Source organism: Triplophysa rosa, linkage group LG19 (genome assembly GCF_024868665.1).
Source record: "Triplophysa rosa linkage group LG19, Trosa_1v2, whole genome shotgun sequence".
Lineage (NCBI taxonomy): Eukaryota > Metazoa > Chordata > Actinopteri > Cypriniformes > Nemacheilidae > Triplophysa > Triplophysa rosa.
Window position 1 is genome coordinate 8954087 of NC_079908.1, and position 21345 is coordinate 8975431.

At 38.3% G+C, this 21345-nt stretch overlaps 1 protein-coding gene across 1 annotated transcript; it reads left to right on the forward strand.

Moving 5' to 3' along the window:
- Positions 1 to 575: 575 nt before the first annotated feature.
- gfpt2 (glutamine-fructose-6-phosphate transaminase 2) lies at positions 576 to 18948 on the forward strand. The gene is made up of 19 exons (XM_057360939.1): positions 576 to 699; positions 1851 to 1958; positions 2723 to 2818; positions 2925 to 3050; positions 4599 to 4657; positions 5624 to 5758; positions 9024 to 9085; positions 10946 to 11025; positions 12294 to 12414; positions 13628 to 13791; positions 13994 to 14089; positions 14185 to 14282; positions 14378 to 14498; positions 14945 to 15102; positions 16530 to 16644; positions 16733 to 16860; positions 17018 to 17185; positions 17282 to 17443; positions 17862 to 18948. The coding sequence occupies exons 1-19, from the start codon at positions 693 to 695 to the stop codon at positions 17904 to 17906; spliced, it is 2049 nt and encodes a 682-aa protein (XP_057216922.1). The 5' UTR covers positions 576 to 692; the 3' UTR covers positions 17907 to 18948.
- Positions 18949 to 21345: the final 2397 nt, after the last annotated feature.

Consider the following 21345-nt stretch of genomic DNA (forward strand, 5'->3'; position numbering starts at 1 on the left):
GTGAACCCATATGAGCATAACCATTTCTAAAACAAATCATTGTTAGCAATCTTGAAAATGTTTTAAAAAAGTGTGATAACTAAATGTGTTTATTTGTTTTTAAAAAAGTCTGAATAAGGGGTACTTTATAATAATAATAATCCTTATTGACAAACATTTAAACTATGTGGTTTGTCCTCATTTGCATAGGTGTGTGTTTGCTCACGTGTGTTGTGTGTTCAGAGCAGGAAACGGGAAAAGCAATTGCATTTGAGCATGCACACTATTATATCCTTATTTACCCAATCGCTTATTATATACATAGGCTAACTCAGTAACGTCATGTGTCTATAAAGCCGCAAAAACAGTTAATTCACCATTATGTTCCTCCATTGAAGACATTTATATAAACAATGCTATTTATGGCACCCGTATTGAGCATACACGCATAGTCATAAGTCCGTAATGAAGTCGTTAAACTGGTTCAGGGAAACATCAATCATTGGTTTCAACCTAGATGACCGACACTTCATGTCAGTCAGTCAGCGCCAGCGGAGGGCGGGGCCGATGTTGCCATAGTAACCAGAGGTGGAGCAGAGTCTAAGTTATAAGGCGGTTGTTTGTAATTCCTCCTCCAAGTCTCATATTGCGCTGCTTCGCTTCACCAGCAGACCCTCAAAACTACATTTTGCTTCAGAGAAGAGACTTGAACGATGTGCGGTACGTTCACACTGTTTATTATTACTTTATTACTACACAGTGTATGGAATTAACGTTACTGAATATGAATCGCTGTAATACCGTAGCCTGCGTTAGCTTCTGTGATTGTTACTGCTTACGTTAAACTATGAAGTACTTATATATGAACTCCATTGAAAGACAAGCAAACTTTCATCTTGTAAATTTAAAGCTTTCATTCTCATCATGATTTTGGATTTGTGACAGTTCAGGTGACAGATCCGGTTTGGAGCGCGACAGTGGGAGTGTCTCATAACCTAGTGAGCTGCCTACATAGACGTCATTTCTGGCGTTGGCGTAAATGTGCGCACGTCACTAGTATAGTGCCTAAACACGTTGTCTACGTAGCCTGCTCAGTAGGTTTCGGCGTGGTTGTAACGCACCTATGATGCACAACTCAACGTTTTGAGACACCTCCAACATACAGTCTGGCTTTACCACTTTCACCCTGCGACGTGGCTAATCTCAAATGAGACCTCATAAAATTTGTACATGTTTATACTGTAGGCCTTACGTGTAGTATAAAATATTAGTCTTTAATTGTATGTACTGTATACAATGTATGGCTGTAATTATCTATATAGGTTGTCGATGATATCAATATTTTAGTTAACTACTCAAATTCATTGATCGGCCATTTAATATTGGTCTTAATGGACTTTGTCTTAAAGGCATAGTGCACCCAAAAATATTATTAATGTTATTTATTCACCATCATGTTGTTCAAAACCTGTATATGGCTCTTTCTTCTGTAACGCAAAATATATTTTGACATTTTAAGAAATCTCTCTGGTTTTGTGTCCATGTAATGGAAGTCCGTGGTATGTTGTTTGGTCACCAACATTCTTGAAAATATCTTCTCTTGTGTTCTTCAGAAGAAAGTCATACAGGTTTAGGATGACATGAGGGTGAATAAATGATGAAAGAATTTTAATTTTGGTGTGATTTATCTCTAATGTCATATTTTATTTATATGCCTAATGTTTTGGAAACAATGTCATGACCATTTTGCTACACATTAACAGTCATTTTCTGGTTTTCTTAGGTCTTTTTAAATATCATAACATTTGTCTTTACGCTACAGTTTTTCAGCAATTTTAGTGAAATCTCCCTACGTTCTTTGTATCCTGCAGGAATTTTTGCGTACCTGAATTATAGAGTGCCACGGTCTAGGAGGGATATCTTTCAGACCCTCGTAAAGGGACTTCAAAGGCTGGAGTACAGGGGTTATGACTCTGCCGGTAAGACTGCCACTCCCACCTCTGTGAGGCTAATGTCAATGTAATCCGTAGGTAACGGATACGACTGGCGACGTGAACAGCGACCTCGTTTCTTGTTTTTTGGCAGCGCAGACAGCCCGGAGTGTCAGTTCTTCCACTGCTCTAGCTGTACAGTCAGTCGATACTTGTGTGAAAGGGATTATTGTGGGATTCATTTTGTTAATGTGTCCTCAGCTTGCCTTTTCTCAGTTCCGCCTTTTATGGATTTCTCCGAGAGTTTCAAATAGGGATTAAGACATTAAAATGCATTGATTATTAATTCATCAGTTACAGTGAAGATTCATTATTAATGCTCTGGTATGTCTTTCTGGCAGTGGTTTGGGGAGGGGTCTTCTCAGTTCAGGCGTGAGAAACACACATCAAAATCTGTTAGAAAGGTTTAAATCAGACATAAAAGAACTTTCTAAGAACCAAACCGAAGACACGATTCCCATTAAACTCCTTGGGGATGAGTTGGAAAATGGACTGTGACCTTGACATCATCACTCTCTTGCTCTTGTGCCTGATGCTCTCGTGCCTGAATAGGAGCAACGACATACACATGCTGTATAGAGAAACTCCTTCACAGAAGAATGCTGTTTTCAGTTTGCAGGAAGACATAGCTGTGGTTTTAAAATGAAATGTATAATTAATGCGTGGTGGGTGTGTGTGTATATGTTCATATGTGTGAAAAAGTTCCTGTGTCTTATTTGCTTGGTGACATGGTTTTTTTGGGGGGGGGGCAGGTATTGCAGTAGATGGCACAGGGAAAGATCACGCAGCAAACATCAGCCTGTTTAAGAAAAGAGGGAAGGTGAAAGCCCTTGACGAAGAGATCTACAGTATGTTATATCTCTTCTCACTAACTCTAAAGTTCTCCTCGCTTCTTTTACTTTGTACAAAGCATTTCTATCAAAATTAATCTTCTCTGCTTTTTTGCATCTCTAGAGAATGAATCCATTGATCTTGACGCACAACTGGACACACACTTTGGCATTGCACACACCCGCTGGGCCACACACGGGGAGCCCAGTGCTGTCAACAGTCACCCTCACCGTTCCGACAAGAACAACGGTAAAAGACAACACAGATTCCGTTAACACACTGAATGCAGCGCTACGGCCCTCATCTGGTTTCTATCTGGCCATTAGGAAACCAGCTGTGGTCAGTTCATGAGTTTTAAAACTCATCCAGAAAACACAGGACTGGGCAGTTAACACAGGCTTTAAAACCATTAGGTTTGGATTGGTAATGAAAAGCTTGCAAACATGTCAGTGCTGTAAATGATGCCTTACATGTGAAAGTTCACCTCTGAAAATAAACACCTAAGCAGTAAGCAGGGGGTAAAAACAAAAGCAGTTCCTTTTACCCCACAGCGGCCGTAAGACAGAAGCTGGTTGGTGTGCCACTGATCTCGGATCAGGTTTCGCTTATGGACACTAAATAAAATCAATAATACAGGGATTTACAGCGAGACCGCTGGTTAGTTTAACTAGTAAAATGCTTTTGTTGTTCATTATATTTCATTATAAATTATACTGTCAGTACAGGAATTTGAGTGAAAAGTTGAATTTGTTAGTATTTGTTCTGCCCGCTGCTTTACATTTTCCACAAGTTTGTGTAAAACTTGATGAGCCGAGTTATCCCAGCATGGTTTGAGAATGTAGTGCAGAGGACGCAAGGTCAGATTTTTTTATTTTGTCCTTAACATGGTCACTGAAATGACCTTTTTTAATAAGTGAAAATGCCGAATCGTGGATATTGTTCTACATTTACACCCAAACTCTATTTAAAAATGATACAATTTGTGATCGTTGTTTGTTTCCAGGTTTAAAAACATGTTCTCAGCATGGTCCCGGACTTTTAGACCTTATACAAAAGTAAAGTTTAGACACACCTACTGTCCTTTTATTATAGGTTGAAGAAGTTATAAACTGAAACTAAAATTGAACGCAAATGTTAGCACTGTATAAGAATTAAGATATCATTCGTATAAGACATAATCTCGTACTTCAGATTTTGAAAAGTAGTAACTTTTCACTAGATCACAGCTCTTCACAGTCTTGCCATTCGCTCATAAATCTTTCTGAGGTACAAGACCAATTATATATACTGTGTAATAGGAATATTTATTTTTATTAAACAAACTTATACTGTTTATTTATGTTATAATGAGGTCTTTAGAAATATGTGGGTGTGTCTAAATATTTGAGTTTTTTTCAACGAAGACAGTAGTTGTTTGACACACCAACACTAAACGAATATTGTAATGGGACAACAGTGGCCATGCCCATTTAACAGAAAGCATGACGTTCAGTCATTGGCTTACAAAAGCCACATATATCCAGTTTTGCTTGATAGTAGTCCTTGTAGAGAAATGCTGCCCTACCAGCTGCTTTACATAGGCTACTCTTTTAGATACTCATAAAAATAGTTGACATTAGAGTTGAACAATAGTAAGAGATGATACATGTGTGACTTTGATATGTAAGGTATGCTTGTCAGTTTTAATCCTTTTTGTATAATTTAACTTGTGTTCTAAGTATTGTTGATGTTATAACTCAAGTACCCATTCATTTTAAAGTAAATTCATTCATATTTTTCTCTACATTTTGCCTCTAGAGTTTGTTGTCATCCACAATGGGATCATCACAAATTACAAGGAGCTAAAGAAGTATCTGGTGAGTGATACTCCAAAGCAGTATTTATAATGTATTGAACGTGTAATTATTAATACCGTATACTCAGGGCTTGTGTGTGCACATGAAGACCGAATGTCGCAAGCTTTGTCTAGTGATGTCATAACATACATGATAATCATTTGTCAGGGCGTGGACTTAACACAAAGCATTAACATGATTTGTACTTAAAGGAACAGTTCACCCCAAAATGAAAGAGATCTTTATTTACTCACCCTCAAATCTGTACAAATGTCTTTGTTCTGATGAACACAGAGAAATATATTTGGAGGAATGCTTGTAACCAAACAGTTCTTGGCCACCATTGACTACCATAGTAGGAAAAAATGCTTTATATATTTCTTTGTTCTGTTGAACACAAAAGCAGATATTTTGAAGAATGTAGGAAAGCAAACAGTTCTGGGGCACTTTTGACTACAATTGTCATTTTTCCTACTATGGTAGTCAATGGTGGCCAAGAACTGTTTGGTTTCCTGCATTCTTCCAAATATCTTTCTCTGTGGTCATCAGAACAAAGACATTTATACATATTTGGAACAACTCGAGGCTAAATGATGACAGAATTTAAAATTTGGGGCAAACTGTTCCTTTAACATAAACTCTCGTTTGAATGAAAATATGGTTGAAAACAATAGTAGTTTGTGTAAACACGAATGAGTTTGCCTGTGGTGATTTTTTAGCAATTGTTTTTGATGTTTCCTCTTGCTGACGTGCTTTATAAACCTCTGTGTAGCTGTGTGAATGAGAAGAAAACGTGTCGTTCTTATTTCAGTTATGCACGCTGCGCTTCTTGGAAGCAGCATCACACTACAGTAGATGTGTGGAATTCCATTTCACAATGTCTCAACATTTAGGCTTTTTCATTTTTCTTTTCTTTCCACTATGGGAAACATGTTTTGTTCTGCTTGCGTCTGTAACCATAGCTTTTCCCTCCCAACCCATTGATAGGTTTCCAAAGGATATGATTTTGAGTCGGAAACAGACACGGAGGTCATCCCCAAGTTGATCAAGTATCTCTATGACAACCGCGAGAACGATTTCGTGTCCTTCTCCACCCTGGTGGACCGCGTCATCCAGCAGCTGGTAAGCATCTGGAGGGTGTACGTGCTTGTGTGTGTTTGGGGTGAGGGGGTGGTCTTAGTCACATGCCTCTGGGAGCCCCTTGCTCATATTGTAAAAGTTAAAGGCCATTTGTTGCTCATTTACATGCCCCTTAAAGACACAGTGAGAAGTTCAGAAGCAGCACTCGGATGTTGTTTCGTCTTCATGATATTTGCCAAATAAGTTCTCGGTTCTCTTTGATGCGTTAAAGAAAGAACAACGCACAGTCGGCCAAGTCACAAATCTAAATCAAAATGCAATTGTGGAGCAGAATCGTATATTGATTTGAGAGAAAAATGTGGGAAGGTACTGTACTGTAAATACCACAGATGGATACATGTTATATGAAACTAACACAGCTTTTTAGAAGTTCTGAGTAATGTTTAACTAACCTAAAAAATAAATACTAAATAAAAAATGACTGAATCAACCGGACTACCAACTGAAGTCAATTTTAGAAGTATATCCTTAATCATTTATTCACCCTCATGTCATTCCAAACCTGGGGTGAGTTTTCTGAACAACGACATAACTCGCTGGTTAACCACCATAGTACGATGCATCGTTTGAGAAACATACTAGCTACTCACGACTGTTTCCTGAAAACATAATAACTTTGTCGCACATGTGTTGTTTGAACCACGTTGGTTCAACAACATAGTTGATGACGTCACATCGGTGGGGGAGTAATAACGTCTTCTAATTAATCTGTTTAGATTGATTTAATGTCATATTATTGCTGTAAATAATATACACTGCATCTGAAAACTATTTTTGTTATCGTATTTTCGTGCTCTATTGTTTATATTGCTCTATTGTCTATTGTTTTTGTTAGTCTACATGTCATAATAATAAGGAACTATGCTTCTAACCACAGCTCTAGACCTCTAGTTCCAACCACTCAACTTTGCGATTCTGCTTGCGATTGATCGTTGGAACGATGGTTTTGGGAATCACTTAAATCTTTGAACTATGTTGGAACGACGGTACTTGCCACCATAGACCATTGGCTAACGATGCTTTTGGGAAACGCACCCTGTATGATAGGGATGTAACAATACCAAAATCTCACTGTACGGTAATACCTCGGTATAACGTCCACGGTGCGGTATTTATTGCAATATTTAAAATGACAAATGATGACTTGGAAACGTGCCGTGAGCATCCTCTTTTCTTTATCCTCTAATCATAACTGTTGCTTAGAGGTATTAGTTATAGTATGAGATGGGTCAAATGACCTAAAAATCCCTTTTATAAAATAAAATAATTGCACCAGATATCGTTTCATATTGTCATGTGACCACAATAATATTGACACAATTTTGCTATCGCGATAACACAATATCAATACTATTGTTACATCCTACTGTATGACTTTCTTTCTTCTGCAGAACACAAAAGAAGATATTTTGAAAAATGTTGATAACCAAACAACTTTGTCCCCCATTGACTTCAATTGTACAGACACAAAACCACTCAGACATTTTTCAAAATATCTTCTTTTGTATTTCACAAAATAAAGAAAATCATATTCAGGTTTTCAACAAAAGTAAATTTTATTTTTTTGGACTATTCCTTTCAGATAACAAACCAAGAAAGTCTCCTTTAAGATTTAAGTTGGCAGCATCTTATCTGCAAGATCCTCCACGCATCTATTGCGCAGTCAAAGTTTTGGAGTTATAAAATGACAACATTTATCAACACTGAAAGGCAAACACGCTCTCCCTCGTCTCCAGGTTATTAATAATAACTAGGTTTTCGAATGAGGACAGGTGGACCTTGTTTTATGAGTCATTATTAGCACCTTTGGACGACTCGCATGGCCGTAATATCCTCTGCTGGGAAACAGAAGTTTAACTCTATCCAAACGTGTTTTATAACCAAGGGCTGTGCCCTTACAATATTACTGACAGGAATTTTGTGTTTATCATGAGTTTACAAAACGGCATATCTTTCGATCAGCATTATGGCTCTGTGACTACTCTTTTTAATACATGAGACTCTGCCTGTTTTATGGCTCCTTCTGTAAATTGATTATATTACCTAAACTTCGGTCTTAGGCTGCATGGGAGATAAAACGATGATCATGTTAAAGACAGTTGGACGGCTGTAGCAACCTACATATTCAAAGGCACGTCAGTTGGCCACCCTACTTTTAAAGGGATATGAGAGGAAAGTCCAGGAGTGAGGGAAGTCTTGAGGATAATTGAAAACAGACTGAGCCTTGGGCATTTTGTGCGGTTGACTCCGCAAAGACGTTTGAAACGCTTGAAAATAAGGATTGCCAAATGTTTAAAAGCATGATTTCATAAGAAACGTTTGCCTAAAACGGTGCTAGTATTGGTACATAAGACAATTCAATAAAGACAATTTCAAAAATAAAATAGTCTTCATTGTATATTGTGAAAAATATCATGATTTCTTTTCTTGTAGTGTTTTCTATTATCTTTTCACGCCAAAACTGCAAAAAAGTAGTACTTAAGTCGTCATTAAAGAACTTTTATTTGTGTTTGATGGGATCAAACGTTGTATGTGTGCACAGGGCAGTAAGGTAAAAATGTCCAGCAAAAGTGTTTCCTTTATGTGTGTACGTCTGTAATGTGTGTGTGTTTGTGTGGGGGTGTGTGTGTGTCTCTGGGCAGGGATTCAGGAGAGGCTCAATGAGGAGGCAGGGGCAAATATGAGTTCCCTCAGCACATAGAAAGGGCCCCTATTCTCCTCATCTTAAGCCTCACTGTGGGGCTCTGTTCCTCTCAGCTCCCTGGTGCCCCTCCACCTCTCTGGGCCTCTGCTCCAGGCCTCATCCTGAGCGGCTGTGGAGGGGGGCCGACGGAGAAACACGAGACCTTAAAGATGCTGTAAGAGCTGTAACTTTAGCCATTTTTTCTTAAACCCCTCCCCCTACGAGATGTCATCGTGCCGTTGAGAGTTTTAATCATCAGTGACGGAGCGGGAGAGCCTCAGCACATCACCTGAGCATTGATAACATTTTGTTCAACAAATTAACAACTGACAGCTAAAAAAAGAAAGAATTCACTGAAATATCACACTGCTTTATTTTCATATACAGGCTGTGAACTTGCAAAATGATTGACAGGCAGAAAAGGCACATCCGTGTCTTCTGATGTCATTGCTTAAAAATGGTTCTGGCATCTGTCTGAGGTTTTAATTTTGATCTTTAGCTGTTCGTAGGAATTCTGTAAGAACTTGTTTTCTCATTTACTCTTCTCTCCTCGTCTTTCTTCAGGAAGGGGCTTTCGCTCTGGTTTTCAAAAGCATCCATTTCCCAGGAGAGGCCGTTGCCACAAGGTCAGTAAGAACTAGGGTTCCTGTGAACTGTAAAAATCTCAAGTTTCCTCATTCCTTTCCTCTTTAAAGTTCTCCCTTTCTATTGCTCTCGCTTTCTTCTGACATAAACTTCCTGGATCGCCGCATTATGTTGTTCCGTGGCAATAAACAGGAGCCCGAAGCTTACCGCCCCCTCTCTGTGTTCAATCACCAGAAAATATTTATGGCTTTCATTCCCATTTTCCACACCTTGAGATAAAGAACTAGGTTTTAACCTCAAAACCTGTTCATGCCCAAGCAGCTAGAAACAATAAGGGCTTATATGAAGGGCTATTCAGCCATACTCTGTTCCTGATTATTTCACTTTGAGTTGAGTGAAGCCAACGCAATGCTAATTATTCCCATCTGCCCCGTCTGTGATTGTGAACGAATGTGCTGTTGGCTTTGGTCAATTCTGTCCCGCTGTGGGGAAAACATTTAAAGAGAGGCCATGTTGCAAGACCTGTGTAAGGCAGACTAAAATTTGCTTGTGTTGCTTTAGCGCCACCTGAGAGTGTTTCTGTTTTGTAGCTTTTAAAGGGATAGTTTACCTTAAACATTCATCTCAGAGTCTGTCATTTATTCACCCTCATGTCATTCCAAACCTGCATGACTTTCTTTCCTCTGCAGAGCACAAAAGAAGACATTTTGAAGAATGCTGTTAACCGAACAACATTTGCTCCCATTGACTTCCATTGTATGCACAAAAAAACAACTAATACATTTCTCAAAATATCTTCTTTTGTGTTCCACAGATGAATCTACATGTGGGTGAATAAATGAATAAATGCATTTTTATTTTTGGGTGTACTGTCCCTTTAAGGCAAGCTATTACTTCTCATACTCATGGTTAGGGATTGGAACAAACCCATAACCAGCATTACACTCCGATGCGTAACTCATTCTGCACTGTGTAAAATATTGATATGCTACAGACATTAATGACACTTTAAATCATGTGGCTTGTTACGGGCCCAGTGATGGACGAAATGGGTTAAAGAGTCCACTTTAAATTGCAGATGGGGTGTAAGTCACATTTAGGGGCTCTTTTTGTCTAGTAACAACCACCTAGCAACTACCTGGAACACCCTAACAACCACTTAGCGATACCTATGCAACCACTCTTGACAAATGCTCACATTTTCTTGAGAAAATCTAGTTTTTCAATTAGTCTTGGCCCTTTCTAAAAAGGGTGTTTCTTTCTATTCCCATGATGATTTTTGATTCCCATGGAATGACTTGGATATTTGCCACGTTCCTCCTTGTGCGTTTGGTCTTTCCGCAAGCTCGCCTTCATTTGATTATCATTTGACTACAAGTGACACTGAAACATTTCAATAGCGCTCTGTCATTCCATCGTTTAGTCAGTCCAAAATCTCACTCATGGGTTGGTGCACGTTTCGCTCGCTGTACACACTGAAATCCAACAGCCCAACCAGTTCAAACAAACGAGAGCTGAGAAACACATCTAGCGTGATCCGCGTTTTGGCACATCAGCATTTAGGGATTGTGCGCTCTCCGAGGAAGATAGGTAGTGCATGCAAAGGACTGGTCTGAAATCAAGCAGATGGGAGGGGCGAATCTAAACAAGGAATATCAGAATGAGAGAGAATGGTGGGTGTGTCCTGTGCACAGGTGTCTTGTTTACAGTAGGGTTACACCAATGGTAGAGCGGGAGTGCTAGATTACAACTGGGACAAAGTCCTGCAGGTGTGCTGTTGTTCTCAAAGAACAATGTGTCAGTTTCTGTTAAACAGAAAAATTTTCTTTTTCTCTGATCGCCTCCTTTGTTTATAAATACAAGCACCAAATGTATTTTCTGTCTCTCCCTCTTCGAAACAGGAGGGGCAGCCCGCTGTTAATCGGTGTGCGCAGTCAGTATGAGCTTTCCACAGAGCAGATCCCTGTTCAGTACAACTGCGGTAAGTCCGCTTCACCCTGACCACTACATTTGTTTAAAGTGAAAATTCTGTCATCATTTACTCACCCTCTTGTCATTTCAAACCTGTATGACTTTCTTTCGTCCGCAAAACACAAAAGAAGATATTTGGAAGAATGTTGTTAACTGGCCCCCATTCGCCCGCACTGATTTTGTGTCCATACAATAGAAGTGAATGGGGGCCAGTGCTGTTTGGTTACCAACTTTCTTCCAAATATCTTCTTTTGTGTTCTGCAGAAGAATGAAAGTCATACAAGTTTGAAATGACAAGAGGTGAGTACATGATGATATCGTTTTTATTTTTGGGTGAACTTTAACCTTTATTTATCACTTTAAAAAGCCTCCATGAATTGGAGGTGAAAGAGAAAGTGCATAGGGTATATTCTTTACATTATTTACACAAAATCAGATTGTCTGTGACTGTCATTCAGGCTGTGATGATGACCTCTGCCATGTTTTGGGACAGGGCTTCAGTAAGGCGTGAAATTGGAGGAAAGTTGAACGCAAGGCGCCAGTGTAAATTTGTTATACAAAGCTTTATGGTTTAGTAACATAGCAGATAACTTTATGTAGTTATTGTAACATGTCGTTGACTGTAATAGTCATAATGAATTAAGCAATGTCAAATGGGGTTAAGAAGGGGTAAATTGGTTTCTAATGTGACATAATACCCAGTTATCCTTGCTATGAGGTTATCAGTCATTACTGTACTTTATTGATCCATTTTTTTGCACTTCTAAAATAACATTATGATCTAAAAGTGTGTTGTTATTCAAAGATAAAGATAACTTTTCTAGCGACAGCTATACACAACAGCAAATAATAGATTAAAGATCCAATGTGTCATTTTTGGAGGATCTATTGACAGAAATGCAATATGATATACATAACTGTGTCTTCAGATGCGTATAAAGACTTAACATAATGAGGCGTTATGTTTTTATTACCTTTGAATGAGTTATTTCTATCTACATACACCATGGGTCCTCTTGTATGGAATTCGCCATGTTGATTCTACAGTAGCCCTAAACGGACAAACTGCTCTCCAGAGCGCTTTTCGTAAATACGTTATCTCCTTCAGCAAAGAATCAAAAACGTGACGACATCTTTGTCCTGTGTCAGCCACCGTAGTTCTTCAAAAGGGGGGGATGGAGTGAACTATTGGTTGCAATTCAAAACCTCATCACTTGATGCCACTAAATTCCATGCATTGGACCTTCAGGTGTAATTTTTTATTTACGTTTTCTGTAGGTGATTCTAGGAACGATGAAGAAAAGGAGAGAAACTTGCGTAACCGTCAGGGCAGCCTCAATGCCTTACACTCAGTCCATGATGGAATGGCTATGGAGTTTTACTTCGCCTCTGATGCTAGGTAACACACACATGTTTGTTTTTATACATTGTGGGGACTGTTTACTGTCTATATGGAGTCAAAAAGCAAAATGACATAATTGTTTTTCGCTCATCTTTAGATAGATATTTAATGATGATACAGTTGTGGGGAAAACCATTTTAAAATTATTTTCAGTTTTTTTGAACTATACTATTCATAGGTATGTGTTTAGGTAAAATTATCATTTTTTATTTCATTCTTTGAACTACTAACAATATTTCTCCCAAATTTCAAATAAAAATGTTGTTTCCATTTGAATTTATTTGCAGAAAATAAGAACTGGAGGAAAGGATGCTCTGTATTTTTTCAGACCTCAAATACTGCAAAGAAGAAATGTTTATATTCACTTTTAAACAATACAACAGTAATATTTGTACATGTATTTAGGAAAAGTTCAAAAATTATTTTTATGTGATAACCTTGATTTTTATCACAGTTTTCTTGTCTTGTCATGCTGTCAGTCTTGTTGGATGACTTTATGTCACTCCTGAGGTTTGATTTGGTTAAAATACAACAGACACTGGACTGGAATGGCCTCAAGAAATGCCTGTTTAAATGAACATTTAGAATGGTGTCTTAATTTTCTCCACTGGTTAATCTCCTGGTTAATCAAGTAATACCAGTTAAAGCCAACCAGCATCATTTGTGTTCCATTCTTCTACAATTAAAACCCCAAAATCATGGTTACTGTAGTAAATCCATGGTTTTACCAATAGGAATCAATGCACCAAAAAACATGGTTGTGGTTTCTACACTTTTACCACAAAAAAAAAACATGGTTAATTTTTATAAAGGCACTAAAGTCAGATACCCTTACACACTCCTTGTTTTTCATTGGTCGCTCAAACGGATAGTCCCGCCCCGCTCACACTGTCGTAGGTAACAGTATGTCAAACTTAAACAAACAAAGCAGTGTTTTCAAAGCACCACAGAGCAACACTGTTTACATTTATGAAGAAACTCAACAGACAAACGGTCCTGTCCATTGAGCTGGAATAGGATACGTTATTTAAACAGCTACAAACTTGAGCGTTCTCTGATCAAATTGAGCGCAAATGAATTGAACCCCCTGCTGGCCAAAAAAACCGTATTACACCATTTTCATTTTCTATCAGTCTATTATTGAGAGGTAAACCAAATCAGCCTTTGTACGTAATATTTGTTGAGCTTTGTTTTTGTTTTCTTTTTCCAGTGCCATTATCGAGCACACCAACAAGGTGATCTACCTAGAGGATGATGATGTAGCTGTGGTGATGGAGGGGAAGTTGTATGTCCACCGGGTTAAGCGCACAGCAGGGGAGGATCCAGTCCGTGTCATTCAGACCCTACAGATGGAGCTCCAGCAGATCATGAAAGGTACCGCATCTCTAATGGCGCTTTTCCACTGCATGGTACGGTCAGGTTTGGTACGACTCGGCTCGGTACAGCTCGTCTCAGTTTGCTTTTCCACCGCAGTTTAGTACCGCTTCAAAGTGGGTGGGATTATTAACAACCTGCCACTACACTGAGACTCACTTCAACGCGATCAGATATACTAACAGTCTTTTTAAATCATCAGGTAACTTCAAGGCGTTCATGCAGAAGGAGATCTTTGAGCAGCCTGAATCGGTTGTCAATACCATGAGAGGGAGAATCTGTTTTGACAGTGACACAGGTACAGCGCAACCCTCCGCTTACCAAAACATCACATCCTTGCTGCAGTGATCATAGTGAGAATGTGAATTCTGAACATGCGTACTTTTTGCACAGTTGTTCTCGGTGGTCTGTCAGACCATCTGAAGGAGATCAAAAGATGCAGACGATTGATCATGATTGGCTGCGGAACCAGTTACCATGCAGGAGTGGCAGTACGTTTTCATCTGAAACACGAGATCATTTTACAGTATTGTTTGCTGTATGGTTATCACGGAGCACGTTTCATCTACTTTATCTTTTTCTGTAGACACGTCAGATCCTTGAAGAGTTGACTGAACTTCCTGTAATGGTCGAGCTGGCCAGTGACTTCCTGGATCGCATCACTCCTGTGTTCAGGGACGATGTGTGTTTTTTCATCAGTCAGTCAGGTAACGTGCAACTTACCGCCATTGTCATGTTTCGTTTTCTGGAAATTGATAATAGTGACCTTTGTGCTGCTTATTACACAACATATCATCTCCTGATACATGCCCACACGACAGTAAAATGAGATCTCTTTAATATCTCGATTGCTCCCCCTAGTCATCTCTGTGATGAAATAGAGAGCAAATGGAGCCTTTTGCTTAAGGTCTGTCTGCTTCTCAGATGTGCATTCCTCTTAACTCTAAACTCTTATTGTGTGACATAGATAGTAGTAATAGAACAATTTATGTAAAAAGCACGACACGGTCAATGAAGTCTTCTAAGCGATTTGAGCAATAAAATTTTCATCTGAGTGCATTTGGCATGTGGTGCAGGTTATGATACCATTGACACGACATTGGTGCTGATAAAGCTATCTAGTTATGATAACTGATTGTGTGCGTATGATCAGGTGAGACAGCGGACACTCTGATGGCACTACGTTACTGTAAGAAGCGCGGGGCACTGACTGTTGGCATCACCAACACTGTGGGCAGCTCCATCTGCAGAGAGACAGACTGTGGAGTTCACATTAACGCTGGGCCTGAGGTCGGAGTGGCCAGCACTAAGGTACTAAACAGAGCCTTACATTAGCCTTTTGAAGAATTTGTGCAATGAGTAATTGTGTTGCAGTTGTCTTAAAGTAGTCCACCAAATACCCTGCTGAAATAAACAAAGACCAGTTTTTGCATGCCGTTCAAGACTGTTGACTGATGGATAGTGTTGGTTTGGTGTTAGTCTAACTGGTTAACCAACATACTCTTTTGGATTGCCAATGTGAAACCTTCTGATTAGCCTTAAAGGGTTACTTCACCCAAAAATGACAATTCTGTCATCATTTACTCACCTTCGAGTTGTTCCAAATCTGTATACATTTCTTTGTTCTGACGAACACAGAGAAAGAATGCTCATAACCAGACACATTTTGCACCCCCATTGACTACCATAGTAGGAAAAAATACAATGGTAGTCAAAAGTGCCCCAGAACTGTTTGCTTCCTACATTCTTCAAAATGTCTTCTTTTGTGTTCAACAAAACAACAAAAATGATAAAGTAATTTTTCCTACTATGGGAGTCAATGGGGGGCAAAATCTGTCTGGTTATAAGCATTCTTCCAAATATCATCAGAACAACTCGCAAGGTGAGTAAATGATGACAGAATTTTCATTTTTGGGTGAAGTGTCCCTTTAAATTACGATAATATTACGATAATATCAATAATTATCGTTATTAATATCATAGTTATTGACCTACCTATTATCATACCGGTTAAGCCAGTTAAAGGGATAGTTTACCCAAAAATGTAAATTCGTTCATCATTTACTCATCCTCACGTCATTCCAATCCTGTCTGACTTTCATTACTCTGCAGAACACAAAAGAAAATATTTTGAAGAATGTTGGTAACCGAACCGTTGTTGGACCCATTGATTTCCATTGTATGGACACCAAACCGCCAAGACATTTCTCAAAATATCTTCTGTTGTATTCCACTGAACAAAGAGTCATATGCAGGTTTTAAACCTCATGAGGGTGAATAAATGATGATAAAATGTTTATTTTTTAGATGAACTTTCCCTTTAAGAAGCATGTTGGGGACCACCATCTAAAACACGTGCTGGGGACCATAACTACTACATTAGACAAAATGTGTGAAATATTTGCTTTTTGTGTTGATTTTGGGGGTTTGTTGAATTTCACAAAAATAAAAAACAGTCAAATGTATTAAACATAGCTGAAAATACTGCACTCTTAGATTTGGGGTAGATGGGTAGATTTGACATCATCAAATGGATTATATTGATGACAAATATATTATAATAAATAAACATACGCAGAACAATGAACCTACCTACCTAAGTAACAAGGCAGAGATCTTTACAAGTTTTGCCAAAATACAAATGCTTCACTACCTCATTCATTTTTTTTAAATGTTTAAGTTAATGTTTGGCACTACATATTGCATGTATCTGAAATCTGTGTTATGGTTGTCCCCAGGCCTACACCAGTCAGTTTGTGTCTCTCATCATGTTTGGCTTGATGATGAGTGAAGACAGGCTTTCACTGCAGCAAAGAAGACTGGAGATCATCAACGGCCTCAAGAAACTGCCAGGTGTGTGTCACATGTGTAGTGACCTATGTATATTTTGCTGCATTTGATAAGCGGCTTAATATTAACTTTGACAGTGTCTTTTATGTAGAGCTGATCAAGGAAGTTCTGTCTCTTGACGACAAGATAAAGGCCTTAGCTGATGAGCTCGACCATCAGAGATCTCTACTGGTGATGGGTCGGGGCTACAATTACGCCACCTGCCTAGAGGGGGCGCTGGTGAGTTGAACATAATATGTTGTTGCTAGTGCATTAAAATAGAGGATTGTGTGGCTCAAGGCATCAATTACATTTGCAAATTGATCAAGTAACTTGTGTCCTTGATTGTGCATGACATAACTCTAGTTTCTTGATCTGGTGTGTGTGTGTGTAACAGAAAATCAAAGAGATCACATACATGCACTCAGAAGGGATTATGGCCGGGGAGTTGAAGCACGGCCCACTGGCGCTGATCGACAAGCACATGCCAGTTATTATGATCATCATGAAAGACGGCTGCTACCAAAAGTGCCAGAATGCCTTACAACAAGTTACAGCCAGACATGTAATAATTCTCAGTCTCTTATGTAATATCATAACAGAGTTACAGTTTATGTGCATACGATGGTTAACATCTTGTGTGTGTGTGTGTGTGTTTTAGGGCCGGCCAATAATCCTCTGTTGCCAGAACGACCCAGAGATCAGTAAAATGGCGTATAAGACCATTGAACTGCCTCAGACGGTGGACTGTCTGCAGGGCATCCTCAGTGTCATTCCCTTGCAGCTCATTTCCTTCCATCTGGCTGTTCTCAGAGGATATGATGTACGTTTACGTCAGGTTACAATAAAGAAACACACATTTAAGGAGGCATCCTATTAGCTGACTCAAAAGCTATTTTTATATTTATCCCTTTGTGGCTTGCCATAAAAACGTATGATTGTGCATGGCCACAGTGATTCAAGTGTGGGAGAACCCAAGGAAAATCCAGGGTTACACAGTCACTATGGATAATGCCTGTGGTATGTGCTGAGGGAAAAGTTTGGATCCGAGCAGAACAAACTTGAGAGTGCCAGGGCTTTGAAATCTCACTCCATAGACTGAAAGCCATAATATCAAGCATAGGTTTTGTCAGAGAATGTTGACCAATCAGCTAGTAGGATGCTGCTACAAGATAAAGTCGTTACCTGTTATTACTCAATAATGCTCTTTTTTAATTATAATTATTTATGTTTTTATTTAGGTGGACTGCCCAAGGAACCTGGCCAAATCTGTGACAGTGGAGTAGCTCCTCGCAGAACATGTGAAGTAGTGAATGCAGAAGAGGAGAATACCAATCACCAAAGTGCAATTACAAGTGTGGAAGTTTACGTGTGTCTGCATCCGTGTGAATGTGGGATTATGGGTATTTATGAATTATGACCAAAAACCCTACAGAACCAGTTAGGGATGCTCCATTCCATTGTAGGTTATAATGCCTTTTACTCCATATGTGCCTATTGCAATTTAAGGGAACCCCAAACTGTGCCTTAAACCCTCGTAAATGAGCTCTAAACTGAGCCTGAAGCATCGTAAATAAATCAGATGTTTACCTCGTACAAACCAGAGTGCAATACTTTAATCGGCACAATGAATCTGTGTATAGAAGAAACGTGCCTGAAATCACAGTGACCAAAGATGTTTTTATGAAGTGTGTGTAAAGGAGTGAGAGATGCGTGAATGTTTTATGTATAGTTCAAAAGAGTGCTGATTACAGCCGAATATAACTCGTTTTAAACATTGAAGTTCTTTTTGAAGGATTACATTTATTACAATTATTACGTTTGTACTACAGAAACATAACATAACCGAAGCAAACAAGTGTTAATGACATTAACTCACATTCAATCACTTCAGAGAAAAACAAATCACGAAATTTCTGGGTTCCACTGGAAGATATTCTGTACTGTTTGAGTTTACATTGACTGTGAAGGACTCCTTGTGGTAACGATCAATGTTTTTAGACATGCGTTTTCATTTTTTATGAATGATTTTTGTGATTTTTTTCACAATTTATATATGATGTGCCGAAATGAGATGTCAAATGATTTTTTTTACGGTTTTGCTGGGTTTAAGTCTCTGAATGTCTCTGTTTGGTTTAAAACTAAAACCATCATTTGCCATGTGTGCCTGTTATATACAGTACATCCATTTTAAATCAATTTGATATTTTTTAAGTGATGGGCTATGGGTTTTAGCATGCTTAACCTAAGAGCAGCTATGACATACTTTCTATTTCTTAATGTTGATCAATACTGAATGAAATAAATAAAGCAATAATGTAGAACCAGCATACGTGTCTGTTACTTTATCCATTTCATACAGATTTTGTCTTTCTTTTATTTATTCATTTCTTTGCCCTAAAGCTGGCAGGCCGCATAAAAAACAGAGAGGAATAGATTGTGTTGTGCTACTAAGGAACAACTGACACAGTTTTACTTGATAAGGGGCTTTCACCTCATTCCTTTAGTGTTTTTCTCGGTTTTTATTCCTTTCTAATTTTAAAGCTTTTTGTCAATGCATGTGATTGTTTATTTCCCTGGAGATTTAGTTATATTTAAAGCATCATCAATAAGATATTACACAGTCATTAAATGAGCAATTTATAAAAACTAGTATAAATGCTATTTGAAAAAAGTGTGGTTTTAACAACTATAAAAATCGTATAATGCGTTTTCACCCTTTCTGGTTATAGCAGAAAGCAGATTGCACCAGAAGCGGATGATTAAAACAAGCAGTTCTTGAATAAACAGCTGTTAGAAAAAGAGATTCAGGGTAATCTTAAAAACGTTTATTCTTGCAAGAAGGAGCCATACAGAAGAGAAAAGGCTCAGAGTCAGACTGCCATAAAACAGTATCTTAATGTAGTACTGTATTTCAGTGCAGTTCAAATCAGAGGTTTGCAAGTCACAAGAACACCTCAGTGGTGGTCTTACAGTCATCAGTATCATCAACCATGCATTACAGGACAGATTCGTATAGTGTAACTGATGACGGTGCATCAAAGCATGCACAGCTTTAATAGAAATTCAGCTTTTATTTAGTTAAAGCACAATTTACTTTGTGCGCTTAAATATTTATTTTTGTTTTTTAAAATATATACAATCATTAAAGCAAAATGTTGTGCTTCTGCTGGCGGGCAGGGGGGGTGGATTTGGGGCCGCTAAAAGGGAATTTCGCCCATGGCACCGTACACTGACTCCCTTAAAGTTGCAAAGTAAAGTTACAAACTTCATTGGATGTTTTTTAATTTACATGTTTCTTCGGTCGACAACATTTTCAAATCAACACACTTCTGTGAACATGTTTCAGTCTGGCATAAGCACCCCAGTTTATCTAGTGCCACTTCTCAAGGTCATTCTGCCATCTGCCGGTTAAAGTAGGTACTTTCTTTAGTAGCTATTTCTTTGAGATACGATTTGTTAATTTGTTAAATACGGCAATACAAAGGACCCGTTTGATTAATTAATAGACATAATTAAATAGTATAATAAGTAAATAAATGTGTTTCTTTTTTGTTTTGTTTTAGTTTGTTTACATTGTATTTATTCCTTTATTAATTCATATATTATTTATTTCTGCATTTTCATAGTCCTAATAGCATTTTCATTTCTGAATTTGTTAACAATTCTTTCCATATTGCTTCTTTTATTATATCTTCTATTTCATGAAAATAGCATTTGAGCTTAGATAGGCAACAGGTCCTTACAAAAAAGCTGCAATATTTTATGTTTTAAAAAGGAGCCTTTAAAGGCATACTCCACCCCAAAATGAAAATTCTGTCATAATTTACTCACCCTCAAGTTGTTCCAAACCTGAATAAATGTTTTCGTTCCACTCTCTGGGTCCTGTTATGCATATTGACTGATGCATTTCTGTTGGTTATTCAGCTTCAGTTTGTGATTTAAGAGTATTTTAATGAACAGCTAACTCTATTTTTAAAGAATATAACCACTAAAGGGAAACTACGTTATCAAACATGGTGGTTGTTTGTGCTTCAGTCTCTCTTACCACTCCATAGGGAGTTATTTACAAATCTAATTCAACTGTGTTTTAATGATCAGCATTTAAAAGAACCTTGACCACTGAAAGACCTTTTTGGCAGGCTACAAATCTAATGGTGTTCTATCATTTAGCCTGCAACTTGGAGGAATCCGTGCTTCACTGCTGAGGTCATTCTTTTATAAGGTTAACATCTGCCTTACAAATGATGATGATATGTTCATATGGATCCAGTGGAAACAGAACTACACCCAGATAACCATGATGACCTGTATGTGAACGATTGCAGTGGGTTTCACCTTATGGACCCCTCACACCCTGCACACTTTCTCTTTGAACTGCTGCCATCTGGTCAGCGCTACTGAGCACCAAAACAGCCAGTCATAGGAAAAGTTTCTTCCCTCAGGCCATCTACCTCATGAACAGTTAAATATTCTACTGTGCAATAAAAACACGTGCAATACACAACTATATACTCATATTTATTACATGTTGTTGATATAATATTCAGCTATCCACATTCCCCTGCATAACTTGTATATAACACAGTATAATTTGTATATAGCACATCTGTACATACAATATACTGCCTATTGTCCTTTTTTCTAATATTGTCCTTTTTGTCAAATGTGTATTGTCTCTCACATGTTTATTTTTTACGTGTTTGTTGTTTTTTGTTGTAAAAA

What these genes read in the sequence shown, in the direction of transcription:
- gfpt2 (XM_057360939.1), top strand. An exon ending in CAGGGGTTATGACTCTGCCG is followed by an intron (nt 1,959 to 2,722) that starts GTAAGACTGCCA and finishes GGGGGGGGGCAG; the next exon opens with GTATTGCAGTAGATGGCACA. An exon ending in CCTGCCTAGAGGGGGCGCTG is followed by an intron (nt 16,861 to 17,017) that starts GTGAGTTGAACA and finishes TGTGTGTAACAG; the next exon opens with AAAATCAAAGAGATCACATA.